Genomic DNA, 23,764 nt, shown 5'->3' with positions numbered 1-23,764 from the left:
CATGTTACACAATCTGGACAATATAAAATTAAAATGTAAAAAAAAATGTATTATAATATATTACACTTAACCTAACTTAAAAGGGAATCAATTTCAATGCTCACTGTACATGTGAACACCAAAAACTCATCACCTTTGGACAGGTTGGATCTAATTTTCATTGTTCAGATTTACAACTTTTCAACAAGTATTTTTTAAGTACATTTTATAAAAATGATTATTATCTATTTTAGACTCTATATCACTAAAATATTTTTTTTAAAAAAATAAAAGTAAAAAGCTGTAAATCTGGATCATCCAAAATAAATCTGATTGTTCTAAAGGCAATGAGCTCTTGGTACTCATATGTATGATAAGTAGTGAAACTAATTTCACTTGAAAGCTTGCAGTTTGGTGTTTTTATTTATTATTTATTATATTTAATTTAATTATTATAAATTTATTTTAGCTAGTGTTTGGATTAAATATGAAACGTCGCTCAAATATGTCATAAGGCTAGCTGGGCTGGGTAATTGAAGTTTCAGGACCAATATAAACAAAAAGGGCCGGCCCTAAAGCTCAATAAAGATCACAACAAGTAAGCATGCCAAAATCCTGTCAGTTACAAGTATTAGACCGTTGGCACGAAGATACGAGCCTACATAATGCTGAAATCTACGTCCAAATAGTTCGATGAAATGGGCGAGTTATCAAAATGAAGAGACCGTGCCATGAGTTTCACGAGATTTTTGATTTTTCGATAGAACGTGTTAAGTTTCAAGGAAAAGGCATTCACTATTCTGACACTATAAATAGAAAGAGAAAATACAGAAAAAATTAGTCAACACTCCATCAAAGCTCGTACATTTTACATTCGTTAGCCCTTTTCATTTTTTAGTTTTTAGTCTGTAATCTTTTAACACTTCAATAAAATCATACACTTATTTTATCAAAGTCTTGTATCTTTTTACATTCGAGTGAACTGTGATAAAGAAACTTGAGACCCTTTTCGTTATCTATTGAGACTCAGCGTCTCTGACACACTTGATATTTGTTGTTCAACCATGAACAGATAGCATGATATTATATTTTTTACTGTTATTTTTAAAACATAGCATATATTGCCTATCATGACTCTCAATCACTTTGCCCCACTTATGTTCTTGTATTTCAGCCACCCATTCTTTTCATAGGATGCGCATTGTCATTACGTTTGATGTCAGCAATGTTTTAAAAAATCAAATTAAATAATAAACCAAAATGATTAGTGAGTCATGATTGTCATGGTTTAATTGGTTAGAATGATAGTGAAATTGATAACACAATAATTACATAAAAATAGTATTTAAATGAAACAAACGAGTCAAAACATTTTATCTGCTTTAAGACCCTGGTTGTCAAGAACCACTTAAGTAAAGCAAGCCAACTTGGATTAATTGTCAAAACAGATCAAATGGTTGAATCAAACTACTTTCTTCTTCAAACGACAGTCTAGCCGGTCTGATCATCTAGGCCGATTTGAGTTTGAAAACACTAGTTGTTACTTAACCTTCTTGCATGGTTGTTATTGTCACATTTGATGTGATGTCTGACCTTGAAAATTTGGATAATAGGGATAAATTTTTTACTCAAGATAAATTTAAATTATTTTTTAAAAAAGTAATTTTAAATATTTATTAAATTACATTATAGGTAAACATTAATTAAAATTAAATACTAAACAACAAGGCATAAAAAGGATAATTTGTTTTCCAATCTTTGAAATTTCACTTTTGTGGAGAAAGTGTATCTTGTCTTGACTCTTATTCAGTGATCAAGTTTTTTTATTCATTGTATATCATTGTTATTTCTATAATTTTTAATGAGAAAATAAAATTATTTGTACAAAATAATTTGCTGCGTTTGATTGGTAACTGGTGTTGCCATTTGTTAGTACCCATGATAGGTAATTTATTTTTTTAAAATAAAATACTAAATATTTATTTTCTCCCTAACATTTAAAATTTCAGAGAAGTTTTCTATTTAAGCTAACGTCTATCTTAACGTTACAAAATTATTATTTCTCTACAGATAACCCAGAATAACATATTAAGATACATATATTTTATGCTATTAAACATTAGATAATATTATTTTAAATAATACAACATCGCTTTATATGATGCACCAAGCTTTTTTTTAAAAAAAAATTAACACATGATATCCCGAACTCGCCTCTAAGATTTTTTTTTTTTAACTGACATTTGCTAGAGATTTATTTGATATATGGATATAGATATATCAAACATTACAAGTTTCAATTCTTTTTTAAAATTATATCGATGACCCTGCTAACTAAAGGGGTTTCCGAATTTTGTCAACGTCGATTATCCGCGCCTTCAATTTTTCTTAACAAATCTATTGGACCTTATTGAAATAGTATCATTTTTTTGGGCCAAAGAAACAGTATTGTTAATGGAATAAAAAAAAAATGGAGGAGAGTATCAATCAGGAGCCAGCTAATGGACTGATTAAACATCAAAAGACTGTCAATCAGCAATTAATGAAACCTTGAATTTCCTCCCGAGTCCCGACATCCTAAAACACACGCCGTGAAAATTACGCTGGTTCATTTGCACCGACCTTTTCTTGCCGTGTTGCCCTCCTATAAAGTATAAATTTCCGTTAACCCTGGTAAATTACTTGTCGTCCTTCCAAGAGCCGTATGTTCCTCCTTGTTCTGGTTTCTTGCCTGTCACTTCTGCTGCGAGATTTCTGAGTGTGGTATCTACTGTGGTCTTTCAAGACTGTGTGCTTAATCAATTCTTCCATATGAGTGGCGTCTTCTAAGCCCTGTCATGGTATAATGCACTAGCTCATTTTCTTCGGTACATTGTTGCTTTTTATTGGAGGATGAATTACTTTCTGCAGGCTATGCATAAATGTGTGATTTTTTTTTTTCCCTTCTTCCAGGATAATACCACTGACTCTGTCAAACCAGTGGCGGACAAGTACAATGTTGAAGCCGCCGAAATCTTGGCGAACGAGGCTCAGGTTCGACCCATTTCAAGTTCAAAATTTCCTGTCTTTGTTATAGAACCTTCACCCCCTATGTGAACAAAGAATTATTCAGTCCTCGTATTTCTCTCTTCAGAATTTACCAATTGCAGAGGCGACACCTATATACGAACAACTTCTCACATTGTTTCCGACAGCTGTGAGTGTTTTTATTTGGTGCTTCATTTATGTTCCTCAACTGTATCGGCGGAAGATTTGTTGTAGAGGTATAATTAGTAATTACTAATGCTTAACAAAGTTTGCTATTGACTCCAGGCCAAGTTTTGGAAGCAATATGTCGAGGCGTATATGGCTGTGAACAACGATGATGCAACCAAACAGATTTTTAGTCGCTGCTTGTTAATTTGTCTTCAGATTCCTCTCTGGTATGTCAATTCTTTAATCGTATTAGGCCAATGGCTGATGGAGTAAACTTACTTTCGGATCACTATAACTGGTGTCAATATGTTGTATCTCTCGTTTGCGCCTATTGTTTTGAACATTTGATATTCCATATGAATATGCTGTAAATTCCCGCTATTGGCATCTAAAATATTTGTTTTTTGGATTTTTCTTTCTTGACCCCTCCATCTCTGCCCATCCTTTAATTCTTTGGTATTGAAATGAATAGAAATAGTCTGCATGTCACCGTAAAGATGATATCTGGTTTATGCATGGATGCTGTGCTCTGACGACTTTCCACGTATACATACTTTGAAACCATATGAATATAATATCTCAGTGTTTGTCATGATCGTTAGAGGCATTCTTAAATATCCACTTTGATTGCTTTCCTTGTAAAATGGAGTGGATATCCATCTTTTTATCTCTCTCTCTCTCTCTCTTTCTACTGGTATTATGTTTGCTTTATCTCTCAACTCCTTTTTTATCTTGGCTTTGTAGGAGGTGCTACATTCGTTTCATTAGAAAGGTTAATGAGAAGAAAGGGGTAGAGGGTCAAGAAGAGACAAGAAAAGCTTTTGATTTTATGCTCAACTATGTTGGTAAATCTTTTCCCTCAATCTTATCATCCTGTATCTTATAGGTCATTGTATGATATCTGTAGTTTTACTTTTTACTGATGGAGGAATCTGAAAGGTTTCTATTTGATGTACAGGTTAACATAGAATAATTCATTGATGTAAACCTTATCGAGTTTCAGGGAGGGGCTTCTGGGGAACTGGACGTCTTGAAGTTTACTAGCCTAAAGAGAGTGTCTTAGCAATTAGCATGTTACGTTTTGGCTAAGAGGAACTTTATATATAATTTTACTTACCGATTTTATTTAAATATCCTAATTTTCTTTTATTTTGATTAAATTTTTTTGGCATCATTTTGGGGATCTGGTTATATATTTTCAATTTTTTTTTTTCAACTAGTTAAAGTCACTCTATCAAATATGTGCTTGGGGGATTGGGACTGGAAGTAGCCTTCATTTATATTTTATATGTACTACTAGCAGCCTTCTCCTGTAAGATGTATTGCTGGAAAATTTCTGGTATTTGAAGCCTTATTTATAGTTATTATTGTTTTCCTAATATAACGTCCCCTTTTTATAAAACTGCTTAAGGATATTAAGGTTTGAGAGTGTACTTGGGGAAAAGGAGGGTAAAAAGATTTGTGGTCTATATTATTCAGAATGGCAAAATGGTGTTTTTTTGCCAATAATTTGATGAATTCCAATAATACATTGACAGGAGCAGACATAGCATCTGGCCCAGTATGGATGGAGTACATATCCTTTTTAAAGTCATTGCGGGTTTGTGTAGTTGTCCCCATCTTTTGTGCAAAATAGAGATGAATGGCATAATTCATTATTAATTTTCATTTATTCTTGTTGACTTCATTTTCAGGCTCTAAACTCTCAAGAAGAATCGCACCGGATGACTGCTGTGCGGAAAGCATACCAAAAGGCCGTTGTTACTCCTACCCATCACATTGAACAGCTTTGGAAGGAATATGAAAATTTTGAAAATTCTGTTAGTCGTCAGTTGGTATGTCTTAGATTCATACTTAATGTGAAATTGTGGCTTACTTATACCCTTACTTAAGAAATATTGAAGGCACGCTGTCTGATGGTAAATGTATTTCATAGGCCAAAGGATTGATATCTGAATATCAACCAAAATATACTAGTGCTAGGGCAGTCTACAGGGAGCGGAAGAAATATGTTGATGAAATTGATTGGAATATGCTTGCTGTACCACCAACTGGATCTGCCAAGGCAATTTTCTGCATCTTTGCGCACTAATTACAAATTACCAATGATAGATGCTTCAGAATGGTTTCTTTTGTTTCAACATGCAGTCGAGTTTCTCTTGGAAACATGCAACGGGATGAAACTGTTGGAAAGAGTGCTCTAGTACAATTTGGACAGATAATGATCAAATTGCAAACTTTATTTATTTTTTAACTATTAAAATACTGCTTAGCTTCCTGATATAATTCAGCACTTGTTACAGTTGTCATTTGTGCATGAAAGAAAGCAAAACATTATTAAGCTCTGATATTTTATAGGATAAACGCGCACACATAAATAAAGTCTTGGAAGTTTTTTTTTTTTTTATTGGCCTGCTTAAGCTTCCAATTATCATGTTTTTCAGGAAATTGTGCGTGCTAGAGGTACATACATATTTCTTAAAAAGTATATTGATAAAACCAATCTTGGATCTTCAACGAACTGCTTATGCTTTTTGGTTGAAGTAGTCCTCGATATGGTGTAGAAGTCTCAAGTGATCAAGTGTTCAAGCGCTTGATTCCTGTTGCCCCCTTCTTTCCTGATGAAGATTCAAGTTTTGGCTCAATATATGATGGGCCTTTGTCTACACTTCAAACCCAATGAGATATTAGTGAAACCGATAATGGGTTTTCTCATAAAAATTTAAGCTTTTGAGTTGAAGATTCTTGACTGAATGTGTATTGAACTTTATTGTGTGATTATTTGTCATGACCAGTCGTAATTTGTTTCTTTGACAGGAAGAAGGGCAGTGGATCGCATGGAAGAGACTGTTGGCTTTTGAAAAGTGAGAATTACATTGGTCTGTCTTAGCTTTTAGTTTTACAATCCCATTACTGATCCATTGTGGGGATGAATCATACAATTGATGCCGATTATGTTTTAGCTATTTTATTTTATGTATAGTTGTGCAATTTCTTTTCTTTTTTTTTTAACCTTTTCTGTTTTGATGTAAACATGCATCTTTTTAACAAGTTGATACATCCATCAAAGATCTGGGCTGCTTGGCAAGGTAATTGGGGATTTTCTTACAAAAGGAGAGAGAATAAGTTGGTTGTAATAGTATAAAAGGCCGGCTAATTATAACTGATATGAAGGATTTACAAAGGGAAACAAGAAAAGGAAGACATGAGAGATCAAAATAGTCCATTCCTTTAAAAGTCTTTTAGGCCTATATTTTTTTTTCCCAGTTCCTTTTATAATAAAGGAAAGTAGAGAGAATAAAAAGGTAGCATAAATTACCAATTAAGCACAGCTGACAGAAAGGGCTAAAAAGGAGAAAAAAATGAAAAGAAAAACTATTAATTTTTTTTTTTTCGAGATTGCATATTCCTGCCTCTCTGCATAACCTGTTAACTTAACCCCGAAAACCATCATGAGCTTTAACGCACAAGAAAGTCAGGAATGCAACCCTAACCCTTTGAGAATGAAGAGAATCTTGTTGCTTTGCATTACGTTGTTCCCATATACTCCAAATATGGGTCACCTTTGCATTCTTCATAGCAACTTTCTTTGTATCATCTCTGTCTTGCTTTACCTCTAAACCGGGGATGAGGGAAAGGTCTATTGCCTTTTGTCTTGGTTACTTTTTAATCATTGAAGTTTCGTTGAAGGAATATTATTGATTTTTAAATGTTGTGTTTATGGACTTAGGACAACAATTTGGTTTATCTAAAATTTTCTTTAAAGAAAAAAATTCACAAAGAATCATCTTACAGCTGGGAAGTTGGGTTGCCAATATAACATATTTTTCTGTAAAAGAATCTGACAAATTATGGTGTTATGCATTTGTATGCTCTTAACCATTTAAAAAAGCTGTTAGATGAATATGATGCCTTGCCATCTTCATTTCTTTATCTTTATAGCAATTTATGCTGATCTATGCGACTAAGATTAAGTAATTGAAAATGGTTCTTATTAATCTTTCTGCATTCCAGAGGAAATCCACAGAGAATAGATTCTGTTTCCTCAAACAAGCGAATCATATTTACTTATGAGCAGGTAATATTAAATATACTTAGTTATTATAAATTTTAACCGTTCATTTTAGTTCTTCCCAACTGTAAGTTTTATTCTGATACTGTTTTTTTCAAATGTTTCATCTGAATTTTTGTGTCAGTTGTCAGTGCATCTTGATCCTGTTTAATGGATATAATTATTGCCAGCATGATCCCAGGTCCCTAATTTTGATACATCGAGGTCTCTAAGCATCCTCATTTGTTACTAGATGTTCAAATATACATCTTTAGTAGCTTTTGAACTTCAGACTTATGTTCCTAATCTTCCTTGCGTCTAAGTCGTGCTAATATAAATGGTTGGCTGCATCTTATCGACATTGTGGGGATGAAAAATATAATTGCTGCTGATTATGTTTTGAGTATTTGATTTTATGAGTACTTATGCATACTTTTTTTTTTTTCATTTCTTGTTTTGATGAAAACATGCATTTTCTTAATAAGTTGGTACATCCAGTCCTTTAAAAGTCTTTTTTAGGCCAAAAAAGTTTATTACCTGTCCTTTAATATGTTAAAGGAATTTTTTTTGGAAAAGGAGAGAATGGAAAGATAGCATAAATCACCCATTAGGCACAGATGAGAGGAAGGGCTAAAGGGGGAGGGAAGGAAAAGAAAAACAATTACTTCCTTTTTTGGGCTGAAGTAAAAAAATTAATTGAGAGATTGAATATTCCAGTTCCTTTCCATCTCTTCTGTGTTTAGTTGAGAGATTGGAATGGGAAGCCATTATCTATTGACTTGCTGTTGGTGTTGATTGAGTAAAGAAAAGAAGTTACCATTCCGTTCCTATTCCCTGGCATGTCTAGCACTCTAGCTTTGGGATATTTGTTCAATTTATGATGGCAAAGCGTTTTTAGTTTATTTCCTAAAAGAGAAACCCTCTTTGCAAGCCATTCCTCAATCCAAGTAGGATTTACTATAATACTTTCATGGTTTTTAACTCACTTGTAAACTTACGTGAAAAGCAACTTTGAGCATCTAATTCTGTTTAGGAAAGTTCACAAGAATTATTTCTTTAGTACAGATTCTGAACTGGAATTTGTTGCAATAAATGAACAAATTTATCATGACAATACTCATTATTGACCTAGTTTATAAAGAACTATGTACTTAATAGTATTTTGTCCATGGGAAGCATTTCCATTGAACTTATGGCCTATCTATCCACTGAAAGAGGAAATAAAACCCCTCTCCCTTATTGAGATGTGGTATTATCATCATCGTTAATCATGCGTTTTACTTTTATTGTTTCCTTTTATTTGTCCTTTTATTTATGGGATTGCTTACTGTGTTGTGCTGGTATTCAGTGTCTGATGTATCTGTACCATTATCCTGATATATGGTATGATTATGCGACATGGCATGCAAAAGGTGGTTCAATAGATGCTGCACTCAAAGTGTTTCAGCGGTCGCTGAAGGCTCTCCCTGGTATGTGGTCCTTTTCTTCCATTAATTTTAGTATATTTTTGAAATGCGTTTACTGTTGCCTCTATATCTCGAGCTTTTAATTGCAACCTTAAAGTTATTTTTTATAATGCAGCATTTTGCAAGGAACAAACTTTTGAATCCATGTCTTCAAAATCCAGCCCAAGAAGGAAAAAAAAATGTTTTGTGCTTTGAAATTATATGGCTATACATGTGTGGCTATGACCTGCGGAATCCAATTTTTCTGATGTCCTTAAGACTTAAAAGAGTGTCATTTTCTTTATCTTATTTGTCTTTGCCTTGTCTTCATTTGATGCCTACTGTAAAATCTACATTGGTTAAAGTTTTGTTCTTATCCTTTGGCAGAGCTTAATATTGCATTTAATTTCCCATCAATATGGTTCACAGGGAATTTTTGCTGACTTCTTTTTAGTACCTCTTTGTTGGCATTTCATTTATAAGCAGATTCGGAAATGCTACGTTATGCTTATGCAGAGCTGGAGGAATCTCGTGGTGCAATTCAGGTGTGACAAATTGTTCAACTGTTTCAATATCTGCTACCATTTTGTTCTTTTAGTTATTTAATTGTTTTTTCCTTTTTGCTCTCTCTCTTTTTTTTTTGGTTTTATGTCAGGCTGCAAAGAAAGTATATGAAAGCCTTTTGGGTGATGGTGTCAGCACAACTGCACTTGCGCATATTCAAGTATGTGAAATAGTCCGAATATGTGTTTAATGCTCATCAGAGGTGTTGGCTGGAATAGTTGGGCGGTGAATGTGTTAAATGAGGGGAGGGATGGATTTAGTGATCAGCAATTTTCTTCTGACATGTGTTATGTTTGATTCTGTAAAATTCAGGTCTGATCTTTAAGTTTGAATTATTCTGTGTTGAACTGTTTTAAATTTGCTGGAGCATCCGATTTGAATACCCTTCCATCTGATGAAAAGCTCTTTAGTTTAAATTTCATATCTAAAAGTGGTTTGCTCAGACTAGTTTAGTTGATTAGATAGCATTACATTCTTTTTTGACTAACATTTTCATTCTAGTAGAATATGTTCCATCAATGACGGGGCAAACAAATTTCCTTCCAGAAAATGTAATATGTGTGTTCCATGATGCAGTTCATTCGCTTCCTAAGAAGAACAGAAGGTGTTGAAGCAGCTCGGAAGTACTTTCTGGATGCTCGCAAATCCCCAAATTGCACTTATCATGTTTATATTGCTTATGCTATGATGACCTTTTGTCTCGATAAGGATCCAAAGGTGCCACAATTTTCTCCTTTCTTTAAGTGACAGTTACTTGAGGTGAATTCTATTTTATTTTTTCACTGTAGATAGTGGGATTATATTATCTACAGAATCATGTGCCTGGTGGTTATTTTTATTCATTCTGCTGCTCTACATTTGCAAACAATTTTGAGAGAATTATGTTGAAGCCCCACACTAGTAAATTAATTGACTTTAGTTTAGTTGTCAATGGATTTTGTAGTAATTAATTTTCTTGTGTGGGACCTGTATGTAATTCTCCCAACAATTTTTTCATGTTTAAGTGTGCATTCTTGGACATGTAGTTCTATAACCTTGAAATTATGTGTGTATGTTGAAAGAATGAGCAAGGAGCTGTCTGTTATTAATTTGCAATTGATGTTTCACAAGTGTTGATGCTGTTCTTCCCTGTCATTCTGAGAATGCATGCTCACTACCAGAGTATGTCACCACCAATACTCTTTGTGCCCTTGTTTTGTCCTTCATGGGATGCACTAAATGTAAAATTTTTCTAATTGACAAATGATAAGGCCAAAAAGATAAACTCTTGTCAAATAAATATTGAATCACTGCATGATTATTGCTCAATTCATGCAGATGGCGCACAATGTTTTTGAAGCAGGTCTAAAACGGTTCATGCATGAACCTGTTTACATTCTTGAGTGAGTTCTTCAACCAACTCAACAGCCCTTTCTCTATTGTACTTTGTTGATCACCTCTCTTATACTTAGAGGCAATTAGTTTGTTATATTATTAATGTTGTCAATTGTATCATTTAGGGATTCCCCCTCACCCTCTTCTATCTTTGTGCACGGCTTCCTAGTACCCTCCTTTCTGTTGTATGCTGTCATGCATTCTAGTTAGCCCATGCCTTAATGTTAGTTGGTTTGTTTCTTTGATTTCTTTTTGGGGTGTGACAGAACATGGAGAGTGCAGAAGACTTTTTTTGTTGGCAGCGATTGCTGTGTGATACGTGGTGCTTGTACTTGAACCATTTTTTAGGCCATCTGTACTGATGTCTTGGGTGTTAAACTGCGCAGTCTCAGAATTGTTTTCTGAAGTGTTGCAAAAATTATAGGAACATCACTGGTTTTTGTCAACATCAATGATGGATTTATTATACATGCTAGTAAATCTTGAGCTCTTACATATGGCTACCAAAATCAAACATCCAGCAACCAAACTCACTTAAAACATCCAGCAATGTTGGTGTCTGTTAATCTACTGACAAAATCAAACACCTCAAGATCCTTTGCCTCCTGTTGCTTCATGTTATTGTTGAATCTTTCTGAAAATGTATTACTATTATTGTTCTGATTTTATACAGTGATTGTTTTTCATGACAATTCAGATATGCAGATTTCTTGACACGTTTGAATGATGACCAAAATATACGGGCTCTATTTGAACGGGCTTTAAGTTCACTGCCACCTGATGAATCGGTTGAGGTATGCCACTCCTACTTATCTAGTTCTTCTGTGAAAAATGACTTACCAACAATAAACCAAGTATGTGTATATCGTGTTCCCTATCCTTATCCACACCCAAAAAAAAAAAAAAAAACCCCACAATACTGTTTCTCTTGTACTATTAGATGCTTATGTTGTGTTTTTGCCCCTTACCAGAAATAACTATTGTCCTAAATAAATGCTGTAAATGTTTACTCCATTCCAGGCCTGATTGCCAAAGAATCTAAGAATCATAGGTAATGTGGGACCTAAAAAAAAAAAAAAAACCTGCCCCTGCTGTACAATAAAATGCTCAAGTCTTGTTCCCCCCTTGTGGCATGTACTCCATTCAATGCCTAATGGGCTTTGTGTTCACCGTTTCTTTGGTGAATTGAAATGTTAGAAGAATAAGGTGTTCGATCAAAGACCTCCAAATCTTTTGATATGGAGATTCCATTGGGGAATGTATTTGAGGTTTGATGGATGTTCACTAACAATTGGGATCTTGTTAAATTACTTTTTAATGACTATTTGTATGACTATCTTCATTACATTGAAGCATGATATAGTTGATGCTGCCTGGTGGAAAGTCTTTGTTGTTGATAATTTGTTATAGGATCCAAGGATCTCGTGTTCAAGGTTCTCTCCGTTGCTTGAAATCATTCAATAGCCAAACGGATGATACTTTTGCATTTTTCTTTTTGCAATGCTTATGACATGGGAATTTATTTTTCGGAAATGCATGGCATTTTTCATGTTGTTGTTAGTTTGACGCTGTGTTCTTTTCACTTGTAATGTATGCTATTATTTAGCTCAATATGTTTATTAGATGTTGCTTACAGACTTCAATGTGAATGTAGTTGTAGTATACATGCAATTCCAATGTGTTGTCAAATATCTGCAGGTCTGGAAAAAGTTCGCCCAGTTTGAGCAAACTTATGGAGACCTTGCTAGCATGTTGAAGGTGATCACATGAGCTTTTGGGTACATAATGTATCATGTAGGCTCATCAAATTTCTACTTTCCCGCAATAGCTTTGTTTTTTCATTGTATGAAGCTGTATCGTTTTAGAGGTGAGTTGACTTTTAGGGGAATAGTATGTTTGTCAAACACTCACTACTATGATGCATTATGTGATATGAAAATAATAGAAGTCCATGTGTTTAGGTAGTTGTTGGTAGTTAAGTTGTTTTGCCCATGTTGCTTTTCTTAACATGTTCTGAATCCTATAAATATCAGGATTACTTCGTCAATTGTAGCTAGCCTGTGGACATAAGATTAATCTCTGTCTCTCTCCCTCCCCCTTCTGATTCCCTCTCAGTCTCTTCCTTCCTCCTCAATTCTGTTCTATTCTGCTTTTCTGTTCTACTATCTCTTCTATTTTTCATATCATTATGACTGTGTAAGGAAACAGCTGGTGATCACCTGAAGCTGATTTTTTAACAGAGTCCAATAGCATTATACTTCCTTCTCGTGATCCATGTATTTAAAGCTAAGTTTTTTCCCTAGATACTCTGCAATGATAGTTGGAAACAAGATCTTGTGGGATGGCAAGAAAATGTAAACTGGTTACTATCCGCTTTGATTAACTAGATATTTTGTCATTTCCTTTGTTATCCAATACATCTCTATTTTGTTTCCCTGCTACGGAGGCTGTGTAGCTCTCTGAGAATTTTCTTGATTTGCATATGAATATCATACATAGGTTGAGCAAAGAAGAAAAGAAGCACTTTCTGGAACAGGTGAAGATGGAACATCAGCATTGGAGAGCTCTCTGCAGGATGTTGTATCACGGTATAGTTTCATGGAGCTTTGGCCAGGCTCATCTAAGGATCTTGATCATTTAGCTCGGGAGGAGGTACTAGCTTTTTTTCTCTTCTTTTCTTTTCTTTTCTTTTCTTTTTTTAATTTGGCTCCTAAACTTTTTTCCCTCATAAAAGCTGAAAATGTATTGTAGAGTCTATTGTGTGTCTTATTAGCATCTGCCCTTGAGCATCCATGAAACTCATTTTATATTTACCTGAATTCTCCCAAATGGGAGAAAACAGAAAAGTCCTTGGCATCAACATTGGCAACTTCGCTTCTAACTATAATCATTGGCAAGGCAAGGTTCTGGAATAAGGTCATACTTTGGATTTTACCAATTTTGGAAGAGTTTTGACATATTAACATCTGTCATCTGATTGGTAATTTTCCCCCCTCGTGTGGTTTACTTGGAGTGACATCAATTGAGTGGCTAAATTAATGAATCAAGTAGAATTCAGGTTATAGTTCCAATTTTGTTCCACTTTGAGGCAGTCAGAATTTAATTAGACCATTATTTGTAAATGACTAGTTTCTTTAACTGCTCTTTTGGGCATACACTAGATTTAATTTTGAAATGTCGGATCTTATTAGTGTTACAAATCTACTGCAAAGTTTTAGAAAAAGGGATGCTTAGATTAGCTTTGTTTATTCCATTGAAATGGAAGAGTTTTATATGAACAATGCCAACAAGTCTGCCCGTAGAACCTCATAAAATGGTCAAAGAAAATAAGCTACATTAAAATAGGCGATGAAAAGGAAGCCAAATGGCAGAAAACCAAGTGGCTAAGAATCTGGAGTTTAATCAGTAATGATAACAGTAATTGTCTGCAGATTTGATGCGGTCATCATAATAAGTAATAACAAACATCTACAATTATTCATGACTCAATGCAGGGAATATAATAATGAAATATATGGCCATCAGGATTTAGAAATGATATTATTCATATCATGGTAAAGATGAATCTTGATTCTTATAATAATAGCATTTCAATATTTTCAGTACTGGTCAAAGTGCTATTTACAATAATTTTTCAGTCAAATCTTTTTACGAACAGTTACTCATGAAAAGGTTTCTATAGACAACATTATGTTTAGATTGGTGAGAATTATTCCTTTTCTCATGTTTTTTGTCTGTAAATTGTCCTATGTAGTAATTCACTGTTCATTTCTACCTCTTTAGTGGCTTTCAAAAAATATCAATAAGAAAGTGGAGAAGTCGCTTCTGCCTAATGGAACCAGCCTTTTAGGTACGCGTCTTATAAATTTTATTTACAAGACTGACTTCTCATTATGCCTTCTTATGTGGGAAGTGATGCACTGTTGGTGCAGACAAGGTTTCTACGGGCATGACAAACATTTCAGCTATGTCAACAAAGGTTGTTTATCCTGATACTTCAAAGATGATGATCTATGATCCCACACTCAACCCTGGTATGCAGCCCATGCTGTTTGAAATTTGAATAACAATTACTGATGCTGATGTTTTAACTTTTAACATGTGTTATTTGACAATACTTTCTCCTTTCGAACTAACTACCTTTTTCACACGTTATTCATTTTAGATAGTTGATTTAATCTCTCAATTATCTCATTTATTATTCCTATCTTTTATTTTCTTTCCTACTTTATCATAATACCCCAGACGGAATTGTGCAAACGAGAGGAACAGAAACGGGACAACACATTACACCACCATGTAAAAAGCCATGATTCAGAGAATAAAGACTCAAATACTTTTGACGCCATACACTATATTACAATGCTTTTTCTCTCTTTTCGTGATGTCATATGATATTTTATTTCCCCTTAGATGTACAGTATGAAGACCTGAAAACAAGAAAGTTGATCTTATTTTTCTAGTGTATTTGTGAAGTTACATTCAGACGTGTCCTATATGTCTGCTTACAGCGGCAGCTTATTTTTGAACCATTTATGTAGGCTGCTGAATTACGCATCAAGTGTCTACTATATATAATGTATAATAGAATAGGAGGGAGAGGGAGAGGGGAATTATACACAAACAAACAGATGACAGTTACATCAATTCGCCAAATATTAATAATATTAATATTTTTATTGAAGTACGTAAGATTCCTAGATGGCCATCTAAGTTCTGAGCAATGCTTATGCCTGTTCCTCTAGGATGGAAAATGCTGAACTGGAACCCAATAACCTTATTCTTTGAAAGAAGTTAAATTTCTTAGGAAAATCCCGAACAATTACAAAGTAATTCTCTACTTATGATTATTTTTCCAATTCACGGAGAAATGATATGATTGCATTATGCTCCCTACTTAATGCTCTTGAACTTGTGATTCCCACTTCATGTTCTGATATTTATGTTTTAGAATAAGGGGGAGGGTCATTCTGCTATGTTTTAATGTGTGGAATTTTCACTGGATGCATTCTTTATAATTTATATACAGGCTTAAAGATTAGGTATTATGTTGGGGGTTTTCCATACGATATTGTTAAACTAAATACATTTGTAAATATTTCTGAGGGTTGGACTTTTATGTTAACTATAGCAGTCATACATTGTGAGCTCCTAGATTTTTCCTTGCTGTTTTTGCCACATCTGCACCAATGGCATGTTGATGAACCCATAGCTTTTGGGCCCAGAATGTTAATGGTTTATGCCACGAGATTAAAGACAGAGTACAGGGAGCAATGGTTGCATTATATGTTAGTGTGGAGGAAGAAAGAGGGAATTGGGTGCTGTAATTGCCCCAAGGGATGTAAGTATAAGTGGGGTGATCTGGAAGGGAGGGGAGGGGTCTAAAAGGGGGTTAGAGGTTGGTGGCCCGCCCCCAGGGAGAAGGGGTTAGGGAAGAATTTGGCTGATGTGTGAGAAGTGAGTCCGAGCAAAAGTTGGGGGGCATTTTATTTTCCTTTCTAGCTTCCTTAATTTTGCTTGAGTTGTGGGTCCAAATCATCATTTCTTCCTTTGAATACGATAGGATTCTATCTTATATCAGTTCAATAGAAGAACATTTTAGTGTCATTTTAGTTCTACCACATGTAGTACTAATTTAAAAAAACAAAAAAAGGCATTACTAGAAGGGCAGTGCTGGTTAAAAGGGATTATTTGTTTTATGCATTGTTTCAAATATCAAGGTTCAGGAGAGGTGAAGTTTTCTTTTGGTAATTGCTTTACTTCGGTTGATTGATGAACAATAGGAATGCTATTGCTTGTTCATTTTTCCCAAGCACAACGACACCTAGAGTTTCTGTTTCTTCTGTGACGTCGTTTAATTGGATGACTACAATAACAGGTGCAGGGACAAATGCTTTTGATGAAATCCTCAAAGCTACACCACCTGCTTTAATAGCATTTTTATCAAATCTTCCTGCAGTTGATGGTAATTTTCCACATTACATGACCTGTGATATAAGTAGGCATTTATTCAATAATGTTTCTCTCTTTTTCTTTTTCTGTTTTTTTTTTTTTTTTTTTTTAAGCAATGGGTTTGAGAACATAGCAGGAGTGAATTTCGGTTTTGTTGGTGAAGGCACATTTCTTTGCTTCTCTTTTCTCTTTCTCTCCTTTCTTTAGCACTTGTTCTATTTTCCCCCTTCAATGTCTTCTTTTCTAGATTTATTGTGCCAAGCTTGAAGAAGACACACCATATTTGTGGTTATGGTAACCACGGAAACTTGAGTTGTCTTGCTCTTGTTTGTTTTGTGCTATTTGCTGCTTGTGTCCACCATTTTTGTTGCCTCTGATATTTGGAAGACATTTGGATTCCTGAGGAATTTGATGGATCTGGGAATTGTTGATTACAAGGCAAACTTTTTTACCTATCGGACTACTAGGAATAAACTTCTTGTTTTATCGTGTGCATGTGGGTTATCCTCATCACCGCGTACTGAAATGTGTTGTCAAAATGACAGGTCCTACACCAAATGTCGATATTGTGTTATCAATTTGCTTGCAGAGTGACTTACCAACAGCACAGAGCGGGAAGACGGGGACGCCAGCACATTTGCCAACAGGTCCTGCACCTTCTACAAGTGAAATTTCTGGTTCAAGCAAGTCACACCCCATGCCAAGTGGTTCATCTTTGAAACCAGCCAATAGAAGACAACATGGGAAGAGGAAGGAATTAGACAGTATGTGCACCATCCATGCTGACTAAACTGCTTGCCATTTTTCTTTGAAATGATAATATTGCAATTTTGCTCGGGAATGTTCTGCATAAATCTCATCCTTGGTACCTCTTAAGATATTTCTGCCATAAAAATTATATTTTGGTGGTCAAATATGTAACTGGAGGGCCAACCGATGATTCGTTCCTCAGTCATGTTAGTCACTGAGGAATGAACTTTTATATCTACCACTTTGCTTTGCTACCAAAGTATGGATTAAGTTTACTTCAGATTCTATGTTGAAGCTGAGCCAGCGTGAAATCTAAGTCTAAATCGATTATATTTACAACTCATCAATTTTTAATTATCAGGTATCGGAGATTCCTGAAATGGAATGCCATTTACCTCTACTGGCTTATGATTTTATTTATACTTGAACGGCCCTCTTTATAGTTTATATGGAGCTGCATTTGCACTTCGGATTGTTCATTTCTGTCTGATGTGTCATGTGCATACTTATGTCCTTAGTATTTGAGATTATCAATTGCTTCTTTCGAATTTAATCCTTTTCATCATCATATATGCATCAATGTAGGGATTTTCTTGTTTTAGTTCAAAGGTTCATTATTTTCCCTTTTGAAGATTTTTAAATATAATGTCCAGGGCAAGAGGATGATGATACAACAACTGTCCAAAGCCAACCACCCCCTCAAGATGCTTTTCGGATTCGACAGTTCCAGAAAGCTAGAGCCAGTAGCACTTCACAAACAGGATCAGTCTCCTATGGAAGTGCGTTTTCTGGTGATTTGTCTGGTAGCACCAGCTGAAACTTTTTTAAAAAAAAATGGGAGAAGAATTTATACTGGAAAGAAAAGAAGTTCAAAATTTGGAAGTCAAATGTTTGTTACTCCCATGTCTAGAGGAAAATTACCAACACTGATCTGAAGTTCATCGCAATTTTTGGTTTAACAGAGTAGGGGAGGCCTGGAGGTGAGAGGGAAAATAATTATATATAATTAGCGTACCCTTTGTCTACTTACCCCCCCTCCTTTCCTTCTATGTGAATGTTTAAATAATATATTATTATAAATCATTAGTATATATGATTATATAATAAAGCTGTTTTCTCCTTTTCTGTATGAAAATAATTAATGTAAACAATTATAATGTATAATTGAATTGTTCATGGAATTTGGTGCACCAACTCAATTTAAAAGTGTGTTTTCACCAAACTAAAAACAAAGGAAGTGCGTGTAATGCGATTACATATTATGTGAATTTGAATCAAATCACTCGCCAAGTTCAACGCCGCAGCAGGATGGCATGAACATTATTTGAGATTAATCAGTTTGTCACGTTACAACACTGGACTGATAATGTGTTGGAATATTAATATTATCAAAGGAATGTTTGCTTAGATTTTATGGGGTTTTTTTCCTCATTGTAAGTAATTTCAAGCAAAGCAATCTCTTGCACAAATTTTAAAGAGCATTCAAATCATTTTTATGAGAAATTGAGAAATTCTTTTTGATCACGTTACAAATAAGTCAATTGTTGTGTTGACTGTCTAGTTCAAATGACTTTCAGAGATTATTTTATATTACTTTTTATGATAGATCACCACTGAATAAAGTCTTATAATTTTGACATAATTTGAGTTTAGTCTCTTGCACGGTTTTTACTGTGGTTATGTATTTAAAAAAATAAAAAACCACTGACTAACAAATCATTATCATAACAGAAAAAAGCCTGTACGTCATATCAGTATTGGGATGACACTTGTCTTCATTGAGGAGCTCGACCCATTTGCCACCCAACTTCTTGCCAGATTCTTCGCCCATTATTGAGCTGTTAAACTAATCTCATGGACGTCTACGTCGGTATCAAAATTTCTGATATTGTCCCTTTTTCCTAACAAGTTTTGGAATCCAAAATTATGCTTTCAACCAAATACATTATATCATGCATTATTTATGAATAACACCATTCAATATAAATTTCATGTTATATATCAAGGGTAAGACTTGTACACTTAGTGTCATATATTTAATATATTTTTATCAAATTAAAGTGAATTTTAATATGTTGATAGTATTAATAACAAAAAATTATTATAAAATAATAATTATAAATAAATTCACATGTCTTGATTTAATTAAAAACAAATACATTAAATATTTAAGTTTAAAGATCTAGTCTTCTATAGTCATGATTTAAAACTCTTTCCAGTCTCTCTATTATTTCCGTTTCTAAAACATGTAAAAAAAAAAAACAGAAAAAGATGCAATCTCAGTCCAAATGCTTCAAGAAAGAGATTATCTTCACCCTCACACGAACAAGAGATGGTTTATCATATCTACACTGGTTTATTTCTATCACGCCAGACCTTTGATCATAGAGGCCATTGAAATAAAACGCAGCTAATACGTTTGAAATTACCAATTTGTTTTAACGATCTGTAATTGATGAGAGATTTCCCCCCTCCCTCACCGATACCCATAGGCCACAAGATGTTCTGTGGTGGCCTTTAGTTTGGGAAGCTTGACCCTTGGTGGTTCAATGGCAGCATAAGAGCCTCGCGGACAGAACACTATGTACACCGAGGCATCATGACCAAGTTCGAGATCATACACACGTTGTCCTGCACCATATTCCCCAAGAAGTTGGTAAGATCTTTCTGATTGATCCATTGTTACACACATATCATCACCACCTGATCACATTCACACAACAACACATCATTTTCATTAACCTGAAGATACAAATCTGCTAATTATCATGGCATGTCAAGCTTGTTTAGAGTGAATTTACTCACAAGCAGCTAATTCTATCTGTGTCTGGAATATAAAATCCAGAACAGCAGAAATGTCTTTCTCAAACTGATGAAACGGCCCGGTCTGAAACTCCATTTTTCTTAGCTTACAAAGGCCCTCTCCTAACTCCATCATTGCTCCTCTGTGGTTCTAACCAGCCAATTCACGCACAGTTCTCAAATCAAAACTCAAGCCCAATCTAAATCGAACGGAAATGAAAAACAAAGAGGAATTTTTCGTGAGCAATGTAAAAACCTGGTTGACGAGGTGATGAAATCCTACAGCACATTGCAGAATACCATGAATCAGAGTTTTGGTAGGGTCTTCAGCTTCGTGCCATAGAGCTTCCAGATAGTCATGGCATGTGTAGTAATCTCCGCCGTTGAATAGAGCAACTGCTTCGTCAAAGCTGTGATCTTCAGCGTCCTCTTCATCATCATCATCATCTTCATCCATGAAATACCTGCAAGAAACAGAGAAGAGCTTGGAGTTTCTGCTTCCGTGGTTCAGGCGCAGCTTGAATGGAGTCAGTGAGCTGAAAGATCGTGAAGAAAAAGAAATGGGGTTGTCAAGAGGACGTAGAAGAAATTGAAGACAGCGTTTAGAGGAGATATGGGAAATGGAAGGAAGAAGAGCCATAGATGATGATTGGGGTGGGATCTTTCTTTCCCTTGGCCATATTTTCTTTTGCTGTTTGTGTGGTGGTGGTGGAAATTCGTGGCAGCTAGGAAAATCTTGTGCTTTTGCACGTTTTTCAAGATTCATTCATGTACGGCTCTTTCTACATTTGGTTAGACTCTATAAATTCATGATATTTCTTGGTACAAATTTGAAACAAAGAGTGAACTATAAAATTGCTCATTTGGTCGAACGGGCATGTTCTGTCGGTTTTCGTACGGAACCGTTACAGAACTGCTCCGAGAGTGCTTTCACCTCACTCGTCGCTTGTATCTTCTTCTCCTTCTTCTCTCTCTCTCTCTCTCTCTCTCTCTCTCTCTCTCTTATTTTGTGGTTTCGGTCAAATTAAAAAGTTGAGAGAATTTCAGCAACTAGCTTGTGAAATAATAATAAAGAAGGACTATTAAAACATCAAATTTCAATCCAATTTAAGAGAATTGAAATAAAATTAACTTAAATGAGAAAAGCACAAAAATAGCCTTTACATAAACATTAAAAAATAACTGTAAAATTTACACTTCCTTCGTTAAAAAATGTAAAACATTTTTAATCGAATCTCATTTTTCAATAAAATAGTTACTTACTTTTAAACTAACTTTATCTTTTTATATTTACTCTTATTAAACAGCTTATAATAAATATCAATACGGGCAGTTTTGAAAAAAGATAATGATTATATCTCTAAAAATTAAAAATATCTTATATTTTTAAATTTCTAACTCCTCAAAAAATACATTACATTTTTAAACGGAGAGAGTATGTAATATTTGAAAATTAACAATTAAAATTGAAAAATTAATAACTAAAGTTGCTTAATAAAATACATGTTCAATTAACTTATTTGAATTTATAAAGCAGCATAAGTTGTTAATTTTTTAATTTTACTTGTTAATTTTTTCATATTACTTGTAAATTATTTTACTTGACTTGATAATCATTAATTTGTTCAATCAATTTATTTGAACTTATGAAGCAACATCAGTTATTAATATTACAACTTTACTTGTTAATTTTTCAATATCATTTATAAATAATTTTACTTGACTTTTAATCCTTAAAAAATGAGAAGACTTGTTTAATCAGTTTATTTAAATTTATGAAGCAATTTTAGTTATAAATTTCCCAACATTACATGTAAATCTGACAATTACGTTTTAATATTTAAATTGATGCTATTTTGATCTTTTTATTATCTAAATTAATTTTATTTTAATCCTCTTGAACTGAATTTAAATTTTAATGGACCTTCTTTATTATTATGTCACATACTTTGTTTTTTGTTGAAATTCTCCCCAAAAAGTTTGAAGTCTCATTGTTCATATATAAGAAGGTATCCAAATTCAAAATTTTATGATTAAAAGAAAGACTCATTTTAGAACAGTTTCGCGATGTGCACGTTTTTTATATGCTTTTTTTAAAAAAATAGATGAATATAACTATAAATTATCCAATCCAATATCCTATTATATACCATCAAGCACATGATAACAATAATATCATCTTATACAATAATATATTTCATGCACGTAGCAAACACATGATATAATAATCGTAGAATTACTGTAAACCCACACTCAACATAATTAATTACTTTTAAGTCTATTAATAACTAAACTTAAGATAATGACAATACAATATTAAAATGGGAGGATCATATTCAATGATTTTTCAAGAAAATTATTAACAGAAAATTATCAATATAAAATCGTTTGTTGTTAAAATAGTAACAAAAATTTATTTTTTTCATCTAACAGTGACTTATTTTGATCTTAAATAATTCTTTTAAAAAATCCTTCAATGCAATTCTCCCTGTAAAATTTAAAGCTTTATCATGTCGGCTCCTATCTTAGTAAATCTTATACTATTATATCTTATATTCTACTTTGGCCATTTAAAAAAAAAAAAGATCTTATATTTTACAGTGCAGTCCCTTAACATGTGAAAGTTAAAATCAAGCTATAATTCAAACAAATAAAATACTTTGGCCAATGACTTTCTATCACTAAAATATAATTATATACTCTTTTTGTCTTAAATTATAAGACACAGCATCCCAAATTAAAAGACCTGTTTTAAAAAAATTTGACATTCTAAAATATAATACACTTTAACAAAAGTAAAAATTTATTAATGATTCTTTTCCAATATCATCATTACAATTATATTCTTTTTCTTTGATATTATGAAGAAATGGAGCAATAAATGAAAATCATTTTTAAAAATTTATATTTTTATTTTAAAAAAATAAAGTCGTAAAGTATATTTAATGAGCTTTATTGATATATGTAATTTTATTTTAAAATATCTTATAATTTAAAATAGACGGAGTGTAATAATCATACAAGTCTTACTTAAAAATATGAGCAACTAAGACAGTTGAACCAATAAAACAAGAGGAATGCTAGAATCACAAATTTATACTCCCCATTAAAAAAAAAAAAGGTTTCCACGTCATTGATTTATGACAAAATGTTACTTTCTCCTGCTCAAAAAATAAACAGTTTTTAACTTGCAAACTAATAAAGTCCCCATTTTTATAAAAATATATATTATTTTTTTTACCTTTAGTTTCAATTATCTTTCAATTATCAATGCACTTCATGATCACGAGCAGTGGAAAATAAATTTACACAAAGATTTAAGTTAACAAAGACAAGGGATAAAATAAGAAAAAATTTTACATACACTAAATTACTTATATTGTGAATTAAGATTAGTCGTGAGAAAATGCTTATATCTCAAACTAGCCAAAGCTTTATGCATTTCACGGGAGGGATTTAGCAGGCGCTAATCTGCTCAGGAACAGAAGCAAACATATAATAAGCAACAAAGCATCTGTTCCTAGTCAATGAACAACTACTAGGTGACAGAACATATGAGTACATGCTATTGAATTTTATGACAATATTTGTTATTAGCCAGAAACAATATGAGGCATATATACATTTTATTTTACAAGGGGCATAACAGACT

The 23,764-nt window shown here is 33.5% G+C and overlaps 2 protein-coding genes across 3 annotated transcripts; one reads left to right on the top strand and one right to left on the bottom strand.

The window, feature by feature from the left end:
• The first annotated feature begins 2,544 nt into the window (after window positions 1-2,544).
• On the top strand, window positions 2,545-18,418 carry LOC129305790 (cleavage stimulation factor subunit 77). Of its 2 annotated transcripts, XM_054945920.1 has the most exons (23): window positions 2,545-2,819; window positions 2,932-3,012; window positions 3,113-3,175; window positions 3,292-3,401; window positions 3,919-4,019; window positions 4,713-4,774; window positions 4,869-5,009; window positions 5,111-5,239; window positions 5,992-6,038; window positions 7,189-7,252; window positions 8,574-8,694; window positions 9,157-9,215; window positions 9,326-9,394; window positions 9,811-9,951; window positions 10,552-10,616; window positions 11,306-11,402; window positions 12,307-12,366; window positions 13,108-13,260; window positions 14,392-14,458; window positions 14,541-14,642; window positions 16,487-16,573; window positions 17,106-17,324; window positions 17,964-18,418. In XM_054945920.1, the coding sequence occupies exons 1-23, from the start codon at window positions 2,817-2,819 to the stop codon at window positions 18,125-18,127; spliced, it is 2,205 nt and encodes a 734-aa protein (XP_054801895.1). In that variant the 5' UTR covers window positions 2,545-2,816; the 3' UTR covers window positions 18,128-18,418. The 2 variants fall into 2 exon arrangements, with proteins under 2 accessions (XP_054801895.1, XP_054801982.1); XM_054946007.1 differs by lacking the exons at window positions 2,545-2,819; window positions 2,932-3,012; window positions 3,113-3,175; window positions 3,292-3,401; window positions 3,919-4,019 and adding an exon at window positions 4,229-4,247.
• A 1,184-nt stretch (window positions 18,419-19,602) lies between these two features.
• LOC129286518 (uncharacterized) lies at window positions 19,603-21,138 on the bottom strand. Its single transcript, XM_054922476.1, has 3 exons — window positions 20,369-21,138; window positions 20,116-20,263; window positions 19,603-20,013 (listed from the first exon to the last, which is right to left on the bottom strand). The coding sequence occupies exons 1-3, from the start codon at window positions 20,876-20,878 to the stop codon at window positions 19,787-19,789; spliced, it is 885 nt and encodes a 294-aa protein (XP_054778451.1). The 5' UTR covers window positions 20,879-21,138; the 3' UTR covers window positions 19,603-19,786.
• Between the last annotated feature and the right edge of the window lie 2,626 nt (window positions 21,139-23,764).

This window comes from Prosopis cineraria, unplaced genomic scaffold, assembly GCF_029017545.1.
Source record: "Prosopis cineraria cultivar Desert tree isolate PC_DT_omini unplaced genomic scaffold, ASM2901754v1 PC1, whole genome shotgun sequence".
In the NCBI taxonomy this organism is placed as follows: Eukaryota; Viridiplantae; Streptophyta; class Magnoliopsida; order Fabales; family Fabaceae; genus Prosopis; species Prosopis cineraria.
Note: the sequence above shows the minus strand (reverse complement) of the source record. Positions and strands in the feature narration are given on the sequence as shown.

Coding starts and splice junctions, on each gene's coding strand:
- LOC129305790 (XM_054945920.1), top strand. Junction 3,013..3,112: donor TCTTGGCGAACGAGGCTCAG/GTTCGACCCATT, acceptor TTCTCTCTTCAG/AATTTACCAATTGCAGAGGC. Junction 7,253..8,573: donor TCATATTTACTTATGAGCAG/GTAATATTAAAT, acceptor GCTGGTATTCAG/TGTCTGATGTATCTGTACCA.
- LOC129286518 (XM_054922476.1), bottom strand. CDS start 20,878: ATGAATCTTGAAAAACGTGCAAAAGCACAAGATTTTCCTAGCTGCCAC. Junction 20,264..20,368: donor TTCATCACCTCGTCAACCAG/GTTTTTACATTG, acceptor TTGGCTGGTTAG/AACCACAGAGGAGCAATGAT. Junction 20,014..20,115: donor ACAGATAGAATTAGCTGCTT/GTGAGTAAATTC, acceptor GAATGTGATCAG/GTGGTGATGATATGTGTGTA.